Below are 21,164 nucleotides of genomic sequence, written 5' to 3'. Positions count from 1 at the left end.
AAATTTACAATAAACGCCACGTGAAGATTTAGTTTTATTCATTTAAACCAATATTAAGATTTGTTGGTCGTTAAAGTAACACCAAGAGAACGATTACGAAGTAAAACAAGAATCAACGAAACAATGACAACAAAGAGTACAGTTCCAATGACAATCATGAGCAGGGTAGGTTGGTCGATACCTAAAACGATAAAAAACAAAATGTCAGTTAATTTGCCAATGACGATCGATGCATCCCAAACGTTCTGGGCATGAAGATCTTACCTAAAGGACGACTCGATGGTGCTTCTACGGTTCTCGGCATTTCTTCATCATTTTGTCTTAGTACAAGACCAATTTTTCTATCGGGAATTTCAACGTCTTCCATACCGTTAAGGTGGATGTTGGGCATTCCAATCGAACCATTCAGCAATAGAATTGGTCCGAGCGCAATAGGAGCAGAATCGACACTTCTTCGCTTACGCGATAGAAGGCATCTGTCGACGCTGGCATTGTCCGAGCAAGTCTGAAATGACGAACAGCGATTAGCTTCATAGCTTTAAGGGTAACCTACACGTAACAAAACAAAACTTACGCCTACACTTCCTCTGTCACAGGAAATCAATTTTGCATGGATATAAAACTCTTGGCATGACATGCTTCTCGGGGTCTGGAACGATACACAAACGGTATGGCCAACGGCGCTGGTGGTTATTTCACATGGAAGCCCAGCTGTGGTGCCACATCCAGATTTAACAATTCCAACAATATTGGCCGTGGATGGCACAGGGCTGCATGATAAATACATTTCGTCGATACCAGTGACCTGGTTTCCGGACTGCAAAATAAAATCAACAATAATTCTCATTCCAACTGAAAAAATACTTTTTGCAGAACTGGGGAAGAACTCTACTCACATCAAGTGACATTGTAACATGCATCATTTCTCCAACGGTGTAGACAGCCCCTCCACTCACAGCAAAATTTGTAGGACAAGTGCTTGGACACGCGGGCACCTTGCATAACGAAATGCTAGGTGTTATCGATTGGCGGCCGGTTATCACAGCTGGTGTGCTTACCCTGAATGAAAATAATGAAATTTTAGGTAGGTCAAAGTAATGACTTTTTACCAAAATAGTTTTACTTACACTGGGCGGAGTGAAGTCACCACCCTATATTGCCTTTCGTATCTACACTGAAATTCAGCGACAGGAATAGGCATATCGAACATGGAGTTCGCAAGACGACGATTGAACCACATCTGATTAGTGAAGACAACCTGTCCACCGATTGATGTCATTTCCGTCCCACATGTACTAAATGGAATTGGGATTTGAATCTCGTAAAACCCATTGACAGCGGCCGCGACTGAAATGCAATAAAAATCGCGATTTTAGTACTCGGTTTAACTTACACGTCTGCGTTGCTAAACCGAAACAAATACCTTCGCATCCTTTGGTGTCACCAAGACTTCTGACGATGTTGATGAAGCTGTTTCTCAGTCCAAGGTCGTATTCACGGACAAAGCTTTCCGACACAGAAAACACGATGCGATTAGTCTCGCAGCGGAGAGAAGGCATTGCTGAATGAGTACGGATTCCAAGAGTAATTTACGTACCGTAGCCAGGGCTACTTATTGACAGATACTTACGAATGGTGCAATTTTTGCCGAGATAACCAGAAGCACTCCTGCAATAATATCCACCAGCGTGTTGGCACGATTCGTGACATTTACAATCCCGCTTGCATGGATTTGGAAAGCATGCTCCCTTTTTTGGACCGATACCTGAAAGCAAATGTGAACCAATATGAGATTTTATTTTTAGCGTACACGAGTTGCAGAACAGCACGTACCATCATCACAGAGCTCGCAGTGTTCACCACTACAGTCACGAGGGCAACCACATTTATAAGAACCACCATAGTTGACACACACACCACCGTTCATACACGGATTCAGGTTTGAAGAACAATACGTAGGAGAAGAGAATCCATGAACGTTGGAGCTGCAACCTATAAAATCAGTTTTGGATTAGAAAATAAAATACAAAAGCTAGCAACAGAAATAGCATGCTACTTACCTATGTCTACGCCACACGACACAATCAGGAAAAAACTAAAAAAAAGGTTAAACAACAGTTAAGTCACTGCTATCATAACAGTGAATCTATAAATAACAAGCAAACTCATGTAACCACGTAAATACTAGAGCATCGTTATATTACGACGCATAGCCAAGCTGACTAGCTACATTATATCTAATACGATCCTTTCGAGAAACTGCTATCATAACGAAAAGGCGGAATGAAATAGACATCTAAATACTTACAGAAAACTAAGTGTGTAACTCATCTTGAACTAATAGTATCAACTTAACAAATTTAAACCAAGGAAACAAATGAACGCAACGGCCGACCAACAAATGTAGACGAACAGAATAGAAACCATGGCATACATTCTAGCCTTTTTATTAGACTAGGTTTCGCGTGACAGCAATCATTATACTGCTGTCAAGTAATAATCACTTGTAACCCAATTTCTCTTTTGTAACCTTATGCTCACTTCGATGTGTTATTGTTTTTGTATCAACATTATTTCAAAACTTGGTGGCAATTGATGTTCTGACCTAAAGTCCCCCTGACCAGGTTAATGCATGTAACTATTATAAAATGGATATAATTTCCAGTCAAGAAAAGGGCCTAGTTCGATCAAATTATATACGACGGAAGACGTTTTTTTCGGGTTCGACATTGTCTGCGTTATTTTTACATACAAAGTGAAGTAATATAATAATAAACATGCATTTCAGTATGGAAACATTTATTAAAGTTCAAATCAGAAAAGGTAATTTGAGTTTCTACGAACAAGGCACTTGCAATACAACTGATTATTTTAAAGTAGTGTTCAGTACATTTGAAACACATAAAATAGACAACTTTTAGCTGAGGTTTCTATTATAATTTGAGGTGACAATGGAAAAATTGAGTACTGAAGTTGAGAATCGTAGCTAGGCTTTCTAAGCAAAACAAAATGCATGTAGACAGGAATTATTTACTTTATTACTCTTTGTAGTTATCTTGTCAGTTCAAAACTTTGTCTTTCCAAAAAAACGAAAGTTAATTTCATTGGGCATAAATGGATTTTGTAATATTTGGCTAGACAATCAAAGTTCTTTCACGTCTACCCCGACAATTGAACTTCTTGCTCCTGGTTTGTATTCGACTTCTCGCTCTTCTGGAAGTTCCGGAACCCCAAACCGAAAAAACTTTCGTACTTTTGAGGGGAATATTTTGTTGTCAATAATAGGAACGAACAACCTTGGATCTGCTTTTGAAGCTGGTGTGTGACCTTGAATAGCAAATTAAAAATCTAGAGACACGGGAAATAGACTGTTTATAGTACTCTATCTAGCTAACGTTGAAATAAAATTATCGCAAATCAGGCGACATTTTCAAAATGCTGAGTACTCAATTTATTCCAAACTTTTAGCGGTAATTTCTGACGAGTCGCTCGTAACGATATTTCAAAAAGCTAAGTTCTTAATTTATTCCAAACTTTCAGCGTTAATTTCCGACACAGTTGCCCGAAATTATATATATATATTTCAAAATGCTGAGTTCTCCATTTATTCCAAATTTTAGCGGTAATTTCCGACAGAGTCGCCCGAAATGATATTTAACATGCTAAGTTCTCTATTTATTCCAAATTTTCATAGTTAATTTCCGACACATTTGCACGAAATTATATATATTTAAAAATGCTGAGTACTCAATTTATTTCAAATTTTTAGCGGTAATTTCCGACGAGTCGCCCGAAATGATATTTCAAAACGCTAAGTTCTTAATTTATTCCAAATTTTCAGCGTTTATTTCCGACAGAGTCGCTCGAAATAACAATTCAAAAGCTAAGAAAAATACTCAATTTATTTCGGATAGGTTACTAATAAGTTAGTGTGGTACAATACCCGAAATGAAGGAGGCGATGATTCCAACAACAATCGTAGTCACAAAGCCAATCACCATAAGAAAATTGAAGTTGATGTTGTGTATATCTCGGAGAAAGGTTCTTCTGTTGAGCAAGAATCATTTTTTGTTGAAAGGGGTAAAACGAGTGTCCATGTAAAATTAAAATATAATTTATTTTTATATTATCTGACTAGAAACTACGCAAAAGTTTCAACGGCATCACGCAAGACACAGGTTTGAGTGCTGATCAAGGGGATAGCGTTTTTCCTAAAAATAACGATCTTGCACTGAATGAAAAAGAAGCGTTATGTCGTGAAATATAAAAGACATTATTCTATTTAATTACAAATTCAAGCTTTATATTCAAAAGTTTTACTCTTGGATTTCCTCTATAGCTGTAATTGTCGACGTATCTGATGTTGTAACATTGTAATCGAAGCCATCTAAGGTATGATTTGCTGGACATAAGTTGGTTGACACAGTGGGTATATTAGCTCGATATGGATTTGGGTTGAAAAACTGTCGCCCTGAAAACAATTTGCTTTATATCATTGCTATTGTACTATTTTAGTCGTATTTCGCACATAAATTCATTATTGCCCATAGGTGAGCGTTTCTGCCAATGCATGATGGTGCACTACATTTTTAAAATAAAAACATCATAAAAATAACACAAATAATCACAACGCTTGCGTTGGGTACCGCAGTCAATCGTTTTTGCATTTTCTTCAAACAGATGTTCAAAATCCATTATTCATATTACTAAATTTTAAACCAAGTCGACGATGGAAGATAGCCAAGTATTTGGATCACCTAGAATAAAAACAGTAAAACTATTTACAAAATTGATCAACCCACCTATAAACAACAACGCCAGTAGCATGTAACCCGTTAACATTCCAATCATTGCGCCCTAAAATGTGACGAAAATATATCGTCAATTATGTTGTTATAAAGAATATTTATGTCCTAAATATAAAGAACTCACCATAGCATTCGCCCAAGGGAAGAAAAATCCTAGAAAATACACCGCAATACCAGGTCCATATGTAAGTGCGGTAAATCCATACACAAGTTCAAATGCATTCGCTTTTGATGCTGATATTCCAAATGCCAATAATATTAAAATTATCCCGAGAATTCCACCTATAATTACACAGTGTAAAATTATATTTATAAATTCGGTTTCGAAATACTCATGATCCATCGTTCAAGGTAAACTTCTCACCGGTAATTTTTCCAATAGCAACTTTTCTTCTCTCAGTCAATGAAGGCCATTTTGCAACAATAAAGTCTTCCAATATTAAAACAGATAATGAGTTGAGACAGGATGATATTGTACTAAAAAATCGTTGAAAAGTGTTATAAAAAGAAAGGTTGAAAAAGTAGTTGTTGGGTTTGTTGCACATAACACCTATATGCAACTGTAAGTTGAATTGTACTATTTTTAAGTTAAAGATTCACTTGATAGTTCGCTGTGGGGTTCTCGATCTGAAGATACGCAAATTAGACCAGGGGTGGGCAAATTATGGCCCGGTTGCCATGGTTGGATGCACGCTTTAAAATTTATACATATTACCTTAGACTGGCGCTAAATATGGTTAAAACGAAAAGTCCTGCCATCCGCGGTACATTCTCAAAAATCTCTAAAGTCATATACGGGATTCCTTGATCTATATTTTGAAGTTTTCCCGACTTGACAGGGTCACATCCTTCATAGTATGCGTACATTATCAACCCATTTCCGACACTTGTCATTCCTATGATGATTGTTGGCACCACATAAACCAGCAGAGCACTGCGTGGAGAATTAAACGGAAAAGTTATTTATTTTTTTATAGCAAATTTTTTTGTGAAACATATTGATGCCCATTTTGCTACTAAGAATAACAGCATATAACTTCAAATAAAGTACGAATCTATAAAATGACTTAGGCAGAAGGAAATTTGGCAAGAGAAATTTACAACATCTCATCAATTTATAAACTACTTATTACTTATCGATTTTAATCGGTAAGTATGTTGATAGGTATTTGTCTGTCTGTTAGATGCACACGATATATGCTATAAATTCGTAATTACCAACGGGCTTTTCCTATTGTTTCACAAGCTTGAAATCTTTGCACAATCGCCTGTTCTACTCCAAGGCCTCCCAAACTCATGAAAAATATTCCTGCAATAATACCCCCTGGTGAAAGTCGCGATATTATACCATAGTCGAATCTGAAAAAAGTTTGAAAAATAAGATAGACTAAGAAAGAACAGAGTAAAAGACGAACCGATGGGTTAAATTTATTATGTGATGTATACAGTAGGAATAGGGTTGCCAACTTAGCGTTAAGCCATTCCGGGACACCTTAATGTCTGAATTTGAAAATTGATGCAACAGAAGCTTGTGAAATACGAAAATACATCAAAAGCAACAGTGCCCGCTGCGCGTCAAAGAGTAATGTGCAATTTGATTTATTTAACAAAAATCACCCAATAATCAGTCCTTCTGGAATCTAAATTTGTATTTTTCTTGTGATTTTTCCGCTCCAAGAAGTTATTTGTCTTTGTTGATAAACTCATTACGTGACCTACGGTACGAAAGTTCAATTTCATCATCAGTTCAACTTTGATGAGATTAAAGTTTAGTTTGTTACTTATCGATTTTATTACTTATCGATTTTAATCGGTAAGTATGTTGATAGGTATTTGTCTGTCTGTATGTCTGTTTGTCTGTTAGATGCACGCGATATCTCACGAATGCGTGGTTGAATCTACTCCAAATTTTGCATGTGCATTCATCATATCTCGGACCAGAAGCCTATGGATTTTAGATGAATTGTGTCGTATAATTAGCGAGTTATTAATTAATTAGTGATGAAGAGATCTGGATTTTTACAAAGCGAGAGATTTTCGGGACGCGCTGAATGTGTGTGTGCGTGACCGATGCGCAAGTTTTCACGCTAGTGAGTCAGAGCGAAGGATACACACCACTAAATCGTATCTCGTGATTAATCTTTAAGCATTGTCCATATTTCTCTTGTAACTTTGACGTCGTCGCGATGCGCAAGTTTCCTTCGAGAAATTTTCCATGCTATTGAGTCAGAGCGAAGGATACACTCCGCGAGATCGTATCTCGTTACTTATAATTACTCTTTTAAAGTTTAAGCAATGTCCATATCCCTCATTCAGGTTGGGGATTGCAGAATTCCTCACCAAAATATCGCTAGGCTGTGTTTGAATAGCCGTCGCAACCCGGGTTAGCGCCGTTGTATTTGACACAAAATAAAGGATCGGTAAATAGGCTATTGGCTGGAAACTAATCGAAACAATCCAAATCGGATTTGCAGAATTCTTTATAAAAGTATTTCCTCGAGTAGTATTTCGACGACGACATGGGTAGTTGGCTATTGTTTTCTACATTTTTGATATTGGCTGAAAACTAATCAAAACAATCCAGTTCGAGTTTGCAGAATTTTTCGAATCGAAACCGCAGTTTCTGTTTTGGAGGATCCCCTAACTTTCGATCGATAAGTCTTCGGTCTCTGACCGATATTCTCGTTTCTACTTTTGGTCCTAAGCGCGTTCATAATACTCTTTAACAATCATTAACACTCTTTAACAATCATTTTCATTTTTAAAAATATTCGCGTGATCCGGCTACATTCTTTTCCAGTTTGCGCGAAGCCGGCACGCTTACACAGACAGTTAGATGGACTTCTATTTTAGAACGCTCGATTGTCAGTTAATTCCGGGACAACCGTATCCCAGTCCGGGGCACGGGACACCTGACGTCAATTCCGGGACGGTTGGTAGCCCTTAGTAGGAATATTGTAGAATAAAAGTTGAGCTTACCTGAAAGCTGTAAGCCGATCACCTCTCTCAATTGCACCATACATTTCATCAAACCCGCCAACAACCATGAGCCCTTTAATGAAAACCGCGACCATCCCCAATATCATGATGCCAGATTGTATAACGTCTGTCCAAATGACCGCTTTCATTCCTCCCTATTACGGAACACAGCCTTGAGGATAATTTTAGGACGCGTTTCAAAAAAGGAATCAGTTCATTTGGAACTACAAAACAGCAAAAACTTTTAATTAAGATAAAATTTATGTTGGCCCGGGTAGGGTTTTCATCATGACTCACTAGTATACTTACCTATTTAGGACTCTTATTATTTATCGATTTTAATCGTTAAGTATGTTGATAAGTATTTGCATGCTTGTTTGTCTGTCTGTCTGTTAGATGCACGCGTTATCTCACGAAAGCGAGATCGAATCTGCTCCAGATTTTGCATGCGCATTCATCATATGTCGAACCAGAAGCCTATTGATTTTGGATGAATTATGTCGTATAATTAGCGAGTTATTAATTAATTAGTGATGAGACACAAGGTGTCGCTATGGAGTAAAAGCGCTGTTTTGGGGATCCCCTAACTTTCAATCGATAAGTCTTCGGTCTCTGACCGATATTCTCGTTTTAAGTTCGATATAAAATTGTTTACCTACCAACGTTGTATACAATGTACATATTACACCAGTTAAAATGATACTCCATTCCATTGGTAGAGGTGTCACGGTGTTCAGAGCCACGGCAGGCATATACACAACAGATCCGACGTAAAATAGCTGAAATAAATAAATATACTTAGTCGTGAATTGTTTGAAGTTTGTAGGATTGTTCAAAAATGCACAGAAAAATAATGAAGAAAAGAATCGAGTAACGAACCATTTGATGCTGTGAAAAATAAAATTTAGAGTTGTCATACCGTTCCTAACGATAGAAGGGCCGATGTTGTTCTCCTCATTGTAGAGTTGTAACGCAGTTCCAGGTACTTGAAATAATAAATTTCAAAATAGTAAAATATATATCGTATATGTTGAAGGTAATATTTATTACAGCTGTACTCTAACGATATCAGAATCTGATCAAACAGTAAGCAATTTAATGTTGTGTCATCACAATCATTGATTGAAGAATTATCTTCAAACATCTCTAGTTTCTAGTAATATTTTTTTGTCCAATTTTTTTGGTTTTACTTCTTTTTGGTGCTTTCTAGTTTTCATTGTTTTCAAATTGGCTGGTATACTGTAATCCTTAATATTATCCCACTATTTTAGAAATTTGGGAATAAAATGTAATTATTTTTTTCAAACCTGGTAAATTGTATCTAGTTGTAAGCGATGATATAACGGTATTAAATACAGAAGAACGATTAGGACGGCAAGAATTCGCATAATTGGTTCCCACATCATGAGAGTCCCGGATATATAAGTTTCGGCGGGAGTCGCAATCACAACAATAGCTGATTGGAATGTCACAGCAAGTGAAAGGCCAACAGCAACCTGAAAAAGTTTAAAATTTTGTAATTTAATAATTCCAAAAAAAAATGTATATCGCAAGAAATGTAGTTTCTATGTGAAAATATAATCGCTTTTTCCAATTTTTTTTAATAAACTCTTTTTCACTTTTTTTTTAAATTATGAGAATCAAAGAAACTTATTTTTGAAGATATCATCTTTAGAGAAAAAATACCTTACCGGATTCATTTGCTTTCCCCCGAAAAAGTAATTTTTAGTTGTGGCATCGTTTCTATCCCTGTATGCAAAATATACTCCAATAATTGTAGATATTGCCATGAGAACTGAGAAAGATAGAATTAAAAATCTTACTTATGTATTATATTATAATATATATATATATATTTATGTTATATATGATGTTCAATGTACATCTATGTTTTAGGTCCAAAGATTTTGATTTTTCTGTGTACTGTAACTTCCATAATCTAATCGAAATGCTGTGTGTTACTTTTATTCGTTTTTCTTCATCCAACAATGTGTAAAATCAAGATTCAATTCATATACTTACGAACAAATGACAAATAATCTGCCACTCCAAGATCTTTTCGTATTGATATTGGATCCATTTCAATTTGAAATCGACAAAAATACTAAATAGTCTAATAGTTTACGTCTTTTGATATATATTTGAAAAAGAAGTAATATGTTGACACAAATAATGGTATTTACTCATCCGACATGTCCGATCATTCCTACTAAGGAAAATAATATTTCTTGTCTTTCAATATTTACGTTACGAAGATAAAACTAATTAGTGCGAACGATTTAGTCTTATCATAACCAAACACTAAATAAGGCAAGATGACGAATGTTAATGAAAATCCCTCGTGTCACACAGACCACAAAACACGTGAATCTTGTAACCCGAATTTCCCAAAGGACATTTCAGCAAGTTTGAGTTTGCAAATATGTGCAATTTTACAATAGGTTCATTTCAAATGCAGGTAAATAAAAAAGATATATATACAAATACGTAAATATTTGAAGCTTTAATCGAAAACCCCAGTATTTCGCACCTAATTGATTTCTCATATACACATACATTTGCATCTCAAAAACTTTTAGGCTGCATAAATTACCGGCAGTAACCAGTATTCAAGGAGTTTATTGTTTAACGCGCCAACCTCACATCCATCAGCCTATCTGAAACACAAAACTCTAATCGGTTGCAACGACATTCTGACAGGGTCATCCATTGTCATGCGACCGATGCGAATTTCTTTCCTGTAACCTCTACCAAACATAAAATATCAAACATCACGCCTGCGAGATACAACTCTCACTTACTACTATACTCATTCATTTACTACTGCTTGTTATTATTACCTCTTCGGCTTTTTTGTCTGCATAATTGGGTATTGGGGACAACACTCGATGCATTATAATATTCCACCAAATTTCCCTGCACACTTGACTAACCATCACTAATATGGCGATAATCCCACATGGAATATGCGATGCGACCCCGATATTACTAGGAACCTTACGTTAATGTTAAAAAATATTCAGGAATAATTGTTCATTTTGTAGTTAAACATAAAATTCTGTCCATATATTCTCTGCGAAGATGGTGGATTAGGATTCCACATGCTGGGGGACTACCAGACTACCGCTTATAATCACATAATTAAAACGTTGCACCAGCTTATTTTTCATGTCTAACTTGAAGTATACAGTAACATGAACAAGAGTCATTTTTTCCTTACTAGTAATAAACACAAGACCTCATCCCGTGTAAATGAGGTTCCCCCACAAGTAATTTGGCTAATTTGTAAATATATATGGCGTTGGCTGAAATCACTTATTGAACTACAATTACAGACAAACACTTTGCAAACGTCCAACATATATTGCATTGTTTCTATTGCCGCAAGCAATGGCATCGTCATCTTAATAATAAAACGTTGAAAATTTGCATTGTTAAAATGATTAGTTTCGTCAGTTGTAAAAATAAATATAGCTGCATAAGCAACTATAGCAAAGTCACTCAATGGAATGGGTAAAAGCTGTCAAAATATAGAAACAGAGTGTCGATACTTTAACTATAATAGCGGGTAAAATAATGGTAAAAAAGTTACGTGGGCACAGGGATGCGCTAAGCTGAGAGCTATCGGTTGAAAAGAGACGTGGATAGTTCAAGTCCACACTGCCAGCTATACACATGGTCGATAAAAGACCATCATTTACTATCAGTAATGCCATGCGACAATTTACTCTTTCCAATTTCGATGAACTTCCAGTATTACGATGTACTGTGGCCATTGCTATACCACAAATAACTATTTGTGAGATACGCATTGGAAATACCGTTATGGGAAGAACGACGTATAATATAAATTGGTTTAATATATATACCTCAATGGACGTTGATTCATAAAAGAAAAGCAAACTATACAGCCTTTTTAGAGAGTCAATATTGAAAGAAATTTCATCAGAAACTATGTTTAGATTGAAAACAGATATAAAATCTCTACCTTTTTCTCTAAATTTAGCCGTTGTTTACAATTTGACAATAATTCATGTCTTGTTATCGGGTGTTCTTATTCCTATTTTGCATGATTTTAATATTAGGTGAATTAATCACGCCTGTGAGACAGATATTGTGGGTTTTCATTGAGACCATTTTTACACAAACGAATCTTCAATTGCTTTCTAGTATATAAGTTAAATCAAATACAATACCAAAGGTTAATGTAGGGTCATTGCGTAACTCACAAATACGCTAGAGTTATATTTGCCTAAGGTAGTGCGTAGAATACGCCTCGGTTTGTGCAAATATACAATTAATAATTTCGCCATTTACATATGCTTCTACGTCAGCTGTAAACTTTTACGTAGTGGGTGTAGTTAGGCGGAGCTTATTTCCCATGCCAACAAGATGTAATAAAAATTATCGCTGTCTGGACGACACACGTTCAGTACATTTTGTCATTGTGCAAGAGCACAACTCCAAGAATTGTCGTAGAATTTTTCGCATTTAGCCAGGTAGTTGATAGAGTTATGCTAATAAACGAGAACGAATTTTGAAGCTATAACTTTCATTATTATTTTATAAATTTGACTTTTAATTATGTGATTATAGTGATTTTACATTTTAATTGTCTTTGTACATATATATATACTAACATCTATAAAATAAATTCGATGGATATATGTTCTTAAAGCAAAAGGAAGTACATGCAATCTGCAATAATTTATCGCCTGGTTATTATATCTGATTTTTTTTCCATTATATCTAGTTTTATTAATTTATTCAAAATGAAGTGTACATTGTGGTTGTCTCTATCGCTGTTATTGACATGGAATTCCTGTGTAAAAGCCGAAATTTCAAAATCAAGAGTTGTTTTAAAAGATAATAAATATACTGGAATGGTTATTGCTATTAACCCACGAGTACCAGAAAGCAACGATCTTATAGACAAAATAAAGGTAGGAAGGGTATTTAGGATAGTAGAGCATCAAAATGATATTCGATTGAAAACAATTCGTTTAGAGTAATTTTAGTTGCTATTCTTCTCCATAAAAGCAATTACTAAATAGGCTATAGATTTGATTTGTTTGTGCCACTTAGTTCACTTGTTGAATGGTTTGTTTGTATCCAACTCTGAATCTAAACTGGAGATTCGTAGTTGCCAAAACGCTACATTTTGAAATTAGCTAGACGATAAAGGTAGACAAAATTGAAGAGATCAAGTTGTTTGATTTGATGCCGATTCATTCAATTTATCATCTATACAGCAAGTCCAGTGTTAACCTATATATATCTACTGGCATCTTTGTCAAATGGTAGTTAAACTATGTTTTTGTATTAGTAATCTTTCCACTGACATGTGAGCTTTACACCTTGCTGTGAGAAAACGTACATGAGGCAAAAACATATTTTGCGAATATAGCCGACTGTTTGCTAACCTGAAATGTATATCTTTGTCTTGCTTAAACAACTTTTATAAACCAATGCTGCACATTGGATATTTTATCCTGTTATATTTGGGAGGCTTTATGGATAATAACCTTCTAGATTAGCCAAGTATTTGAGTTTAATCATTCAATGTAATATATTAAAATGCCTCAATATATTCCCACGCACGACTATAATGCTATGGGAATGTTTTTTAATGTAATTTAAAGTAGTTTTGGTATAAACTTGTTGCGATATACATGTTAATAAATAGGAATAAAAAATTTTATTTGATAAGAATAGTAAGTCTTGTATATTCTGCTTTTGATGGTAATGAATACAAACACACGTCACTATGATGGCAATGACACGACATATACCCTGAACTGAAATGCATATGTTTTGAGTTTCGCACTACATCATGTTTTGAGTTAGGTACCATAAATATGACGTTGAACAGTGAAAGAAAAGGGTTCTCATTTACATTCAACGAAGAATATAAATTTTTAAATCGTTTAATTATTTTTAAAAGCAATTTTTGCTTTAGGAATCGTGGATAGAAGCTTCGGAGTCACTTTTTGTTGCAACAAAAAGGCGGGCTTATTTTCGAGAAATAACTATTCTTGTACCGAGTACATGGACTGGTTATATCGAATCAAAGAGAGCAGAGGGAGAAACATATGATGCGGTGAGATATTGCGAAGAGTTCATTTTATGACATATTAAATAAAAAGAAGATCTAGCTCACTGATGAAAAGCTATCGGTGGATTGTATTTTAAAGTACGTTCAATAATGCATCATACTTCAATGATCATTTGCCAAAGATGTTTGAACAAATATCACCTCCTATTGTCTGATGAAATTTAAATCTTTCATTTTTATGACAGTGAACACATACGATTCTGTGTTGAAATATCACACTGCACTTATATCTGCCATTTGTATCACTTGGTGTTATTTGTATTCGTGACAAATCTTGCCCACCATGTTGTTTACCTTGAAAGGCGCTCCCGAAGTATGTGCACCAAGATGGCGCACAACCTGAACCTTAATTTGGTACGCATACTATGTTCAGGTTGTGCGCCATCTTAGTGCACATACTTCTGGTGGTCCCCTTGAAATTTGTGAGATTGATTATTTGTAACGCGTTTTAACATTTTATATCTCAAAACCTTATATTTACAGTGGAATTAATAAATCATAAGTGAGAACTGGAATCTATACTACCGGTACCTAATACAACAACCTAAATTTTTGCCTTTTGTAGGCCGATGTCATCGTTACAAACCCGAATCCAAGCTACGGAGATGCACCTTACACTGTCCAGTATGGCGGGTGTAGATCGCCAGGTTCATACATTCATTTTACACCAAATTATTTTGTCAATGAAGATATGGTTATGAACTTCGGGAAGCGAGGTAAATTCTACATTTCAAGATAATACATGGTTATAATTTTTTGCTTATTATCCTGAATAGTACTTACTTGATTGAATAAATTTTAAGGCTAAAATATGTTAATTCGATATATGTTAGGGCATGGAAAATCCCATTGTAACTTGAAATTTAAATTGTTATCTACGCACAATGCATAATTTAAATTATTCTCCAGGAGGGTACTATAAATTACTGAGAAATAACATGGCGATATTCAGAAGTAATTGAGTGAAAAACTATAAAAACGTGAATTTTTATTAAAAAATTTTCACATAGAATTTCAAATGTTTTGATAATAAATTTTTAAAACATTAAATTTTGTGAAAAAAACGCACCAGCAAAAATATCATCAAATTTAGGTTTAATATTCACTGCACCTGTATATACCTCAGCAATAATGTTGAAATTTTAAATCGCTTTTATCTGATTTCCAAATTAATGTTCAGGTAAAGTCATTGTTCACGAGTGGGCGCATTACAGATGGGGAGTTTTCGACGAAACAAGTGAATCTGACCCATTTTATGACGATGTTAATGGAAATACTCTTACTGATGTAGAAATAAATGAACCAATAAATTCTGTCACTCAGTAAGTTGTGCTAAGGTCTTGATAACGTTATAGGAATGTTGTACAAAAGTGTTTCAACAAGCAGTTATTTAGGCGTCTTAGAGGCGTCTAGAAATTGTACGTATTGATATTCAAGATTGCTTAGAATCTCTCGACACTCGTTTGCTATAGTTTTTAGTATATGCTTTTCTTTCCGTTCAGGTGTCCGAAAAAGTATCCGGTTTGTTGCACAAATAGTGATAATCAACAAAATTGTCGAACCGGTCGCGCAAGTTGTAGAATTAACAAACAAACTGGTTTATACGACGAAGACTGCTTTTGTTATCCTGGACATTCAGATGGGAAATACGATTCATCGCTCATGTCTTATCAGTATTTGAACGAGGTTTGAAATGATGTTGAATAATTAAAAATATATTGCTCTGTGTAATAAAGATTGACGATAATGTAAACTTTCATCTGTACAGATTACACAGTTCTGTGATGCAAACAGTCATAACAGAAACGCACCAAATGATCAAAATAGACTTTGCGATTTAATGAGTGTTTGGGATGTCATGGAAAATTCGATCGATTTTCAAGAGAACAAAAATCCTCCAGCGGGTTCAGTTGAATCATTGCGGCCAATTTTTACAATAAAAATGGCTCAAGAAAGTCAACGATTTGTCTTAGTTCTAGATGTTTCTGGAAGTATGTCTACGGTGGATGGAGATTCAGGCGAAGTAGGTTTTCCGTGTAATTTTGTTTTATCAATTTACTCTGTTCACCCAATTTTCAGCAATTGATTCTTATATTTTCAGTCTCGATTTGATCAAATGCAGAAAGCAGCCAACTACTTTGTTATTAACTCAGTTCCATATGGTTCGCTCGTTGGTATCGTAGAATTTGACCAAAAATCTAGAAAAGACAGTGATTTGATGAAGGTGCAGTCATCAGCAGACCGTGACAGCCTTGCAAACAATTTGCCGAGTGCCGTTGGCAAAGGATGCAACACATGCACTTGCATAGGTTGTGGATTACAAAAGGGAATTGAGGTTTGAATTTGTATTGACTGAGTTAAATCAGAATAGATCTTAACATAAGCGATTCACTCGATTATATGACTTTACTAAACCGTCATCGACGTTACATCACAAGAATCCTCAGTACTATATTTGCTAGATTTTTCACTTTATAAAGGGAACTATAATTACTTCAGGTGCTTGAAGCTGGTAATTCTAATCCAGCAGGAGGATACTTACTTGTTATGACAGACGGTAAAGAGACTTCTGGATCGACCCTTTTAATCGAGGAAATTTACGACGAAATTATTGAGAAGGTATTGATTGTAATTGATTCATTCTTACGGGAAAAGCTATGTTCAATATTGGGCCTTTTGTATTTAATTTCAAGTTTTATAAGCAAACAAAGAGCTCACATACACTTACTTTGGCAATTTGGCCATCCGGTAATAATAGCGATATTAACGAATTTTTGACAGAAAATAGTCGTACAGACGTTATTCGTGTTTACCTCAGCGAATCAGATATTAGTTGATCTTTCCATTCAAAGTGGAGGAAGCTGGTTTTTCGCTGGTGGAGACGATTTTCTGGCTCTTGTTGATGCGTACAATGACATGTCTAAAGTCACTGATGGGGATGACAATAAGAGAACATTCCAGGTTACATAAGATGTACTAACTCATCTTTTATCAAAAATACGGTGATAACGTTCCGTGGTAATATTACAGCAATACATCTAAATACAAAATGTTTCCATAGTGCAAGTCTTCATTCATATAACGGTAACTTCTATCCACAAAACTTACCAGCAAAATTTAAATTGTTGTTGAGCCACGGCTCAGATTTTTTTTACTGGTATCTATATACATAGCATCGCATGGCAAGAAAGCTTACAACTTTTTTAAGCTAATTGTTCTACTTTTAATTGAGAAAACTGGCCATCGATTCTTTAAAAATAAACTACCACTAAACGATACCGTGACAGTGACGGGAAATAGGAACAAACTGAATTAGTCAGTGTTGAGCCTGATATGGTGATGGTGATAGTTCGAAAGTCTCCTTCTATACGACTCAGCTGGTTTATAATAGTCAGTTAAACAACATGATATAAATAATATAGATAAAATATATTCCGTTTTGGAATTTTTGCAGATATTCAGTGAGTCAGTCAGATTGGAAAGCAGTAATAATAACTTTGGGAACACGATTCCCATTGATATCACTATCGGTAAAAATACAGTGTTCACTTACACTTGGTCGTATGGGAATGTAGCTCCAAAGGTTTTACTTACTCCACCAAGTGGTGTATGTCAATATACAAACGTGAACTCATTTGCTTTAAACCCTTGCACAAATGTCGTTCACACAATCAAAAATGAATATAAGACGATGAGGTTTGAGCTTGGAAACGCGGAGGTGAGTTTATAATAAAATAAATATATATCGGGATACACTCGTTTTTGACATACAATAACAGGCAGAAGAATAGGCACAGGTTTCTTGTTTGTTCTATCATATACTAGTGCAGGGCTACTCAACTATTTTCATTAAAGATCCGTACACAAACTTTTAAATTTACAAATGCATCGTTTGACAAAACACAAGAGCAATGCTTAATATCACGCTTCGGTGTCGGTGTGACAGGACTTCCGTTGTGAAGCCGAGCGCGTGAGATGACGCGCGTGTGAAATATATATAAGCTACAAAAACAAGCTAATGTTAACCATCATATCTAAAAATATGTGAAAAATGTATCCAATAAGCCACTAAAACTTCAGTTTTTATACCGGCATTCAAATCGTCTTGATTAGTCACATTAGTGAGTCAATGCTCTGAGAAACTCATATTACAATGACAATTTTTCCACAGCGGTTTAGCAAAAAGCAGCTGCGGTCCAAATTTGGCACTCGAAAGGTCCGGATTTGGACCGTGGTCGGCCAGTCGAGTAGTCCTGTACTAGTGTAACAGAAATGTAAAATATAATCACTTTTTAATTAAACAGTATTTAAAGATGAAGATTTTATTTTTAGTATTTTTTATTTAATCTATAATCTTATATACACAGTATGGCACATGGTCAAGTTACGTTGAGTTACCAAATGGCAATTCACAAACTGTAACTATAGTCGTTACTTCTCAATCTGCCGGTACTGATGTGGAGCCAATACTTGTGGAGTCAACCCTAAGTTCTGATGGCAGTCAACCACTTGTTTACGCAAAAGTAAGTAAAACGGTCAATGTTTTGGCACGACGATTTGAGATACAGTTTTTTTGGGAAAATTGAGCAATATATATATATTTGAATTACCAGGCTGAAGACATTTTCGTCTGTAGAATGTGTTAAAAAACGCAAACATTGTCTGATAAAAAAAAAATCGGCATATTTCTCATTTATAGGTTACACAAGGTTTAAACCCAGTTCTTGATGCCAGAGTAACGGCAGCTATCGCGTACCCCGATGGAAGTACCGGGACGCCTATACAGCTGTTGGATCGTGGCGCAGGTAATTATGAACTAAAGAAGACCAACATTTGGAACTTTCAAAGGCAACATGAAATCATATTTCCGCACCAGCTGTATTTTTTAGATTAATTGAAATTTTTGTTTTATATATGGAGGAAATTTATCAAACTCATGAATGGAAATCTGAAGTTTTTAAGATTTTTAACGACTTTTATGCTTTTTAGCCCCGGATATCCGTAGAAACGACGGAATATATTCAAGATACATTACTGGGTTTTCGTCTACCGGGAGATATTCTGTAAAGGTACATTTTTTTTCCAATAAATTGAAATGTATGTCCAAAAAAATTATGATAAAAATAGTTTTATTTGTTAGGTGAATGTCGAATCGTCGCTTAACAGTAAGACATTGACTCAAATGCAACAGTCAAAGGCAGTTTATAACCGCGGATACGTAGACGAAAACGGTAAGTCTAGGTTGAATTCCGTCAATTGCAAGGTTCATTACAGTGGCTTTAAAACATTTCACTTATGCAGGTAAATTTGTTTCGAATCCGAACGGGAGGACTTTTCTTCCAAAAGACACTCCATTTGGAGTCACAGCTGATTCAATGGGAGCTTTTGCTAGACAAGCTTCTGCTGGCGCTTTTGAACACACATCGACAGGGTAACTGAACTTTAACTGTCTTTAATAGCTTGAATTAGACAGCATTGATAGGTAAGTTTTGAATTATAATTCCTTTTTTATGTGGATACACTTTGTTTGTAATTTAAATAGATTCTACGTTTTACGTCAGAGTTGTAATAAAATTAACAAATAATTTTTTTTAGTGTTGGAACAGACACCTTGCCACCTAGCAGAATACTAGATTTAAATGCGGCTCAAAGTGATTTTTCTGATTATGAAAAGGGAGTTGTTCTTACTTTTACGTCACCAGGGGACGATTTTGATAGTGGAACAGGTAATATAGGTTCCATTACATTTGAACCCACGTACATTTGAACCCATGATAATTGCACCTGTATGCTATTGCACCTATGGAATTTTTTTTGTTTCACGGATAGTTAAACCCATACTAACCCTAACCCATGGGTTTTAGCACCCGCATATAGATTGAACCCGTGGATATACGCATGGGTTCAAATGTACATGGGTTCAAATGTACGGTCACCGGTAATATATATAGACAAGTCAAATATGTTGTTAACAACAATCCAAAACTGCATGTCTATCTCTCTTGCAGCTTTCAACTATGATATTCGTTACACCACCGATACCTCAGATAAATTACTAACAGATTTTGAATCCTGCACAATGGTTAAAAATGTAATTCAAGGAAATATTACCAATCCTTCAGTGGCTGGTACGGTGGAAACTCTCGTTGTTGAACCACCAAATGTATCAATGAAAAATACCAAAACAATAAGGTAATATTTCCTGTCATAACTAAGAAGTCTGATCAGATAAAAGTCACTACTGTATAGGCTTCTGAAGAAATAAAGATTTTGTCATTGGACATAAATTGGACCTATGGATAATTTTGGTGAATTTGTTGGTAAAAAACACCATCGATTTTCCTTTTGAGGATTATTCTCTTTCAATTTATCAGTAGTCGAATATGCAGTGTCTTCTGCAGAAATATATATAACTTTTTTCAAATTGAATTTGAACTTCATGCTGCAACTTTTTTAAGTCTACTTTTCTGGTTTTTGAGAAAAAAAGTAGTCGGTCCATCACCACGGCAGTTTTCGTTTCATCGATTTCGACACATAATGCCCAACGAACGGCGTATCTTCATCGCGCAATGTTACCGCACTGTTGCCAATATATTTGAGCATTGTTCTTCTGTTGTGTATCTAATTTAATTTGAAATAGAAATATTCTGAGTAATTATCAATTACATCAAGCTTTGATTTTTATACATTCACATATTACAGGGTCAGCTACGCCATCAAAGCTAGAGACGAGGCTGGGAACAGAGCTGATGTATCGAATATCGCTATGATTAAGTTTTACTACGTGCCTCCTGCATTCGTTTCTCAGCAAAATAACACAGGATTATACGTTGGAATCGGAATACTTGTGTTTGTACTAGTCGTAGGTATGAACACTTTTAACTTCTAACAAAACCGCGTATATCATTTCGGCTTTTATTAGAGCTTGGTGTTTGGAAATATTACTTGGAAATGGTCATTTCGAGATGTATAATTCAATGACGATTTTAGAATAAGAATCGGTTAGAGTCACTCGATAAAAACATGTAAATCCATTCATCTCAAAATACCGTCGCTTTATCTATATTTTACCAGGTGTGGGCGGGTTCCTTGCATATTGGTTTCACCGAAAGAAAAAATTACACAAAGTCTCAAAATCCAACAAGATTAAAGATGACAATGCTAAAATGGAGGCTGGGACAAAGAAGCAATATTCCAAAAACCCACATGCTTAATAAATACATTTCAGTAGTAATACTTCACGCAATACTGACTTGCACTTC

At 35.4% G+C, this 21,164-nt stretch overlaps 3 protein-coding genes across 5 annotated transcripts; 1 reads left to right on the top strand and 2 right to left on the bottom strand.

The window, feature by feature from the left end:
* Positions 1-21: 21 nt before the first annotated feature.
* On the bottom strand, positions 22-2,432 carry LOC120333599 (uncharacterized). Its single transcript, XM_039400933.2, has 10 exons — positions 2,309-2,432; positions 2,061-2,095; positions 1,834-1,992; positions 1,631-1,765; positions 1,424-1,561; positions 1,128-1,347; positions 897-1,059; positions 575-817; positions 265-505; positions 22-181 (listed from the first exon to the last, which is right to left on the bottom strand). The coding sequence occupies exons 1-10, from the start codon at positions 2,329-2,331 to the stop codon at positions 54-56; spliced, it is 1,485 nt and encodes a 494-aa protein (XP_039256867.2). The 5' UTR covers positions 2,332-2,432; the 3' UTR covers positions 22-53.
* Positions 2,433-2,581: 149 nt separating this feature from the next.
* On the bottom strand, positions 2,582-9,982 carry LOC120333597 (sodium-coupled monocarboxylate transporter 1-like). Of its 3 annotated transcripts, none has more exons than XM_078120544.1 (14): positions 9,810-9,982; positions 9,479-9,582; positions 9,095-9,283; positions 8,707-8,772; positions 8,447-8,566; positions 7,788-7,942; positions 6,027-6,167; positions 5,524-5,742; positions 5,173-5,285; positions 4,933-5,090; positions 4,803-4,857; positions 4,321-4,471; positions 3,944-4,047; positions 2,582-3,327 (listed from the first exon to the last, which is right to left on the bottom strand). In XM_078120544.1, exons 1-14 carry the CDS (start codon positions 9,865-9,867, stop codon positions 3,143-3,145), a joined length of 1,818 nt encoding a protein of 605 aa, XP_077976670.1. In that variant the 5' UTR covers positions 9,868-9,982; the 3' UTR covers positions 2,582-3,142. The 3 variants fall into 3 exon arrangements, with proteins under 3 accessions (XP_077976670.1, XP_077976672.1, XP_077976673.1); XM_078120546.1 differs by having other exon boundaries at positions 9,479-9,536; positions 9,810-9,922; XM_078120547.1 differs by lacking the exons at positions 2,582-3,327; positions 3,944-4,047; positions 4,321-4,471; positions 4,803-4,857 and adding an exon at positions 4,617-4,757.
* A 2,555-nt stretch (positions 9,983-12,537) lies between these two features.
* Positions 12,538-21,151, top strand: LOC120334529 (calcium-activated chloride channel regulator 3A-1-like). Its single transcript, XM_039402037.2, has 19 exons — positions 12,538-12,730; positions 13,747-13,887; positions 14,468-14,618; positions 15,083-15,224; positions 15,405-15,588; positions 15,671-15,925; positions 16,004-16,237; positions 16,402-16,521; positions 16,684-16,863; positions 17,357-17,620; positions 18,270-18,425; positions 18,602-18,707; positions 18,892-18,971; positions 19,043-19,133; positions 19,204-19,333; positions 19,498-19,628; positions 19,911-20,094; positions 20,605-20,768; positions 20,977-21,151. The coding sequence occupies exons 1-19, from the start codon at positions 12,560-12,562 to the stop codon at positions 21,114-21,116; spliced, it is 3,024 nt and encodes a 1,007-aa protein (XP_039257971.2). The 5' UTR covers positions 12,538-12,559; the 3' UTR covers positions 21,117-21,151.
* Positions 21,152-21,164: the final 13 nt, after the last annotated feature.

Source organism: Styela clava, chromosome 15 (genome assembly GCF_964204865.1).
Source record: "Styela clava chromosome 15, kaStyClav1.hap1.2, whole genome shotgun sequence".
NCBI lineage: Eukaryota > Metazoa > Chordata > Ascidiacea > Stolidobranchia > Styelidae > Styela > Styela clava.
Note: the sequence above shows the minus strand (reverse complement) of the source record. Positions and strands in the feature narration are given on the sequence as shown.

Coding starts and splice junctions, on each gene's coding strand:
- LOC120333599 (XM_039400933.2), bottom strand. CDS start 2,331: ATGAGTTACACACTTAGTTTTCT. Junction 1,993..2,060: donor GTCGTGTGGCGTAGACATAG/GTAAGTAGCATG, acceptor CTGATTTTATAG/GTTGCAGCTCCAACGTTCAT. Junction 1,766..1,833: donor CTGCGAGCTCTGTGATGATG/GTACGTGCTGTT, acceptor ATTTGCTTTCAG/GTATCGGTCCAAAAAAGGGA.
- LOC120333597 (XM_078120544.1), bottom strand. CDS start 9,867: ATGGATCCAATATCAATACGAAAAGATCTTGGAGTGGCAGATTATTTG. Junction 9,583..9,809: donor AGATTATTTGTCATTTGTTC/GTAAGTATATGA, acceptor TATCTTTCTCAG/TTCTCATGGCAATATCTACA. Junction 4,472..4,802: donor ACTGGCGTTGTTGTTTATAG/GTGGGTTGATCA, acceptor AATTGTTTTCAG/GGCGACAGTTTTTCAACCCA.
- LOC120334529 (XM_039402037.2), top strand. CDS start 12,560: ATGAAGTGTACATTGTGGTTGTCTCTATCGCTGTTATTGACATGGAAT. Junction 15,225..15,404: donor CCAATAAATTCTGTCACTCA/GTAAGTTGTGCT, acceptor CTTTCCGTTCAG/GTGTCCGAAAAAGTATCCGG. Junction 19,134..19,203: donor CGGATACGTAGACGAAAACG/GTAAGTCTAGGT, acceptor TCACTTATGCAG/GTAAATTTGTTTCGAATCCG.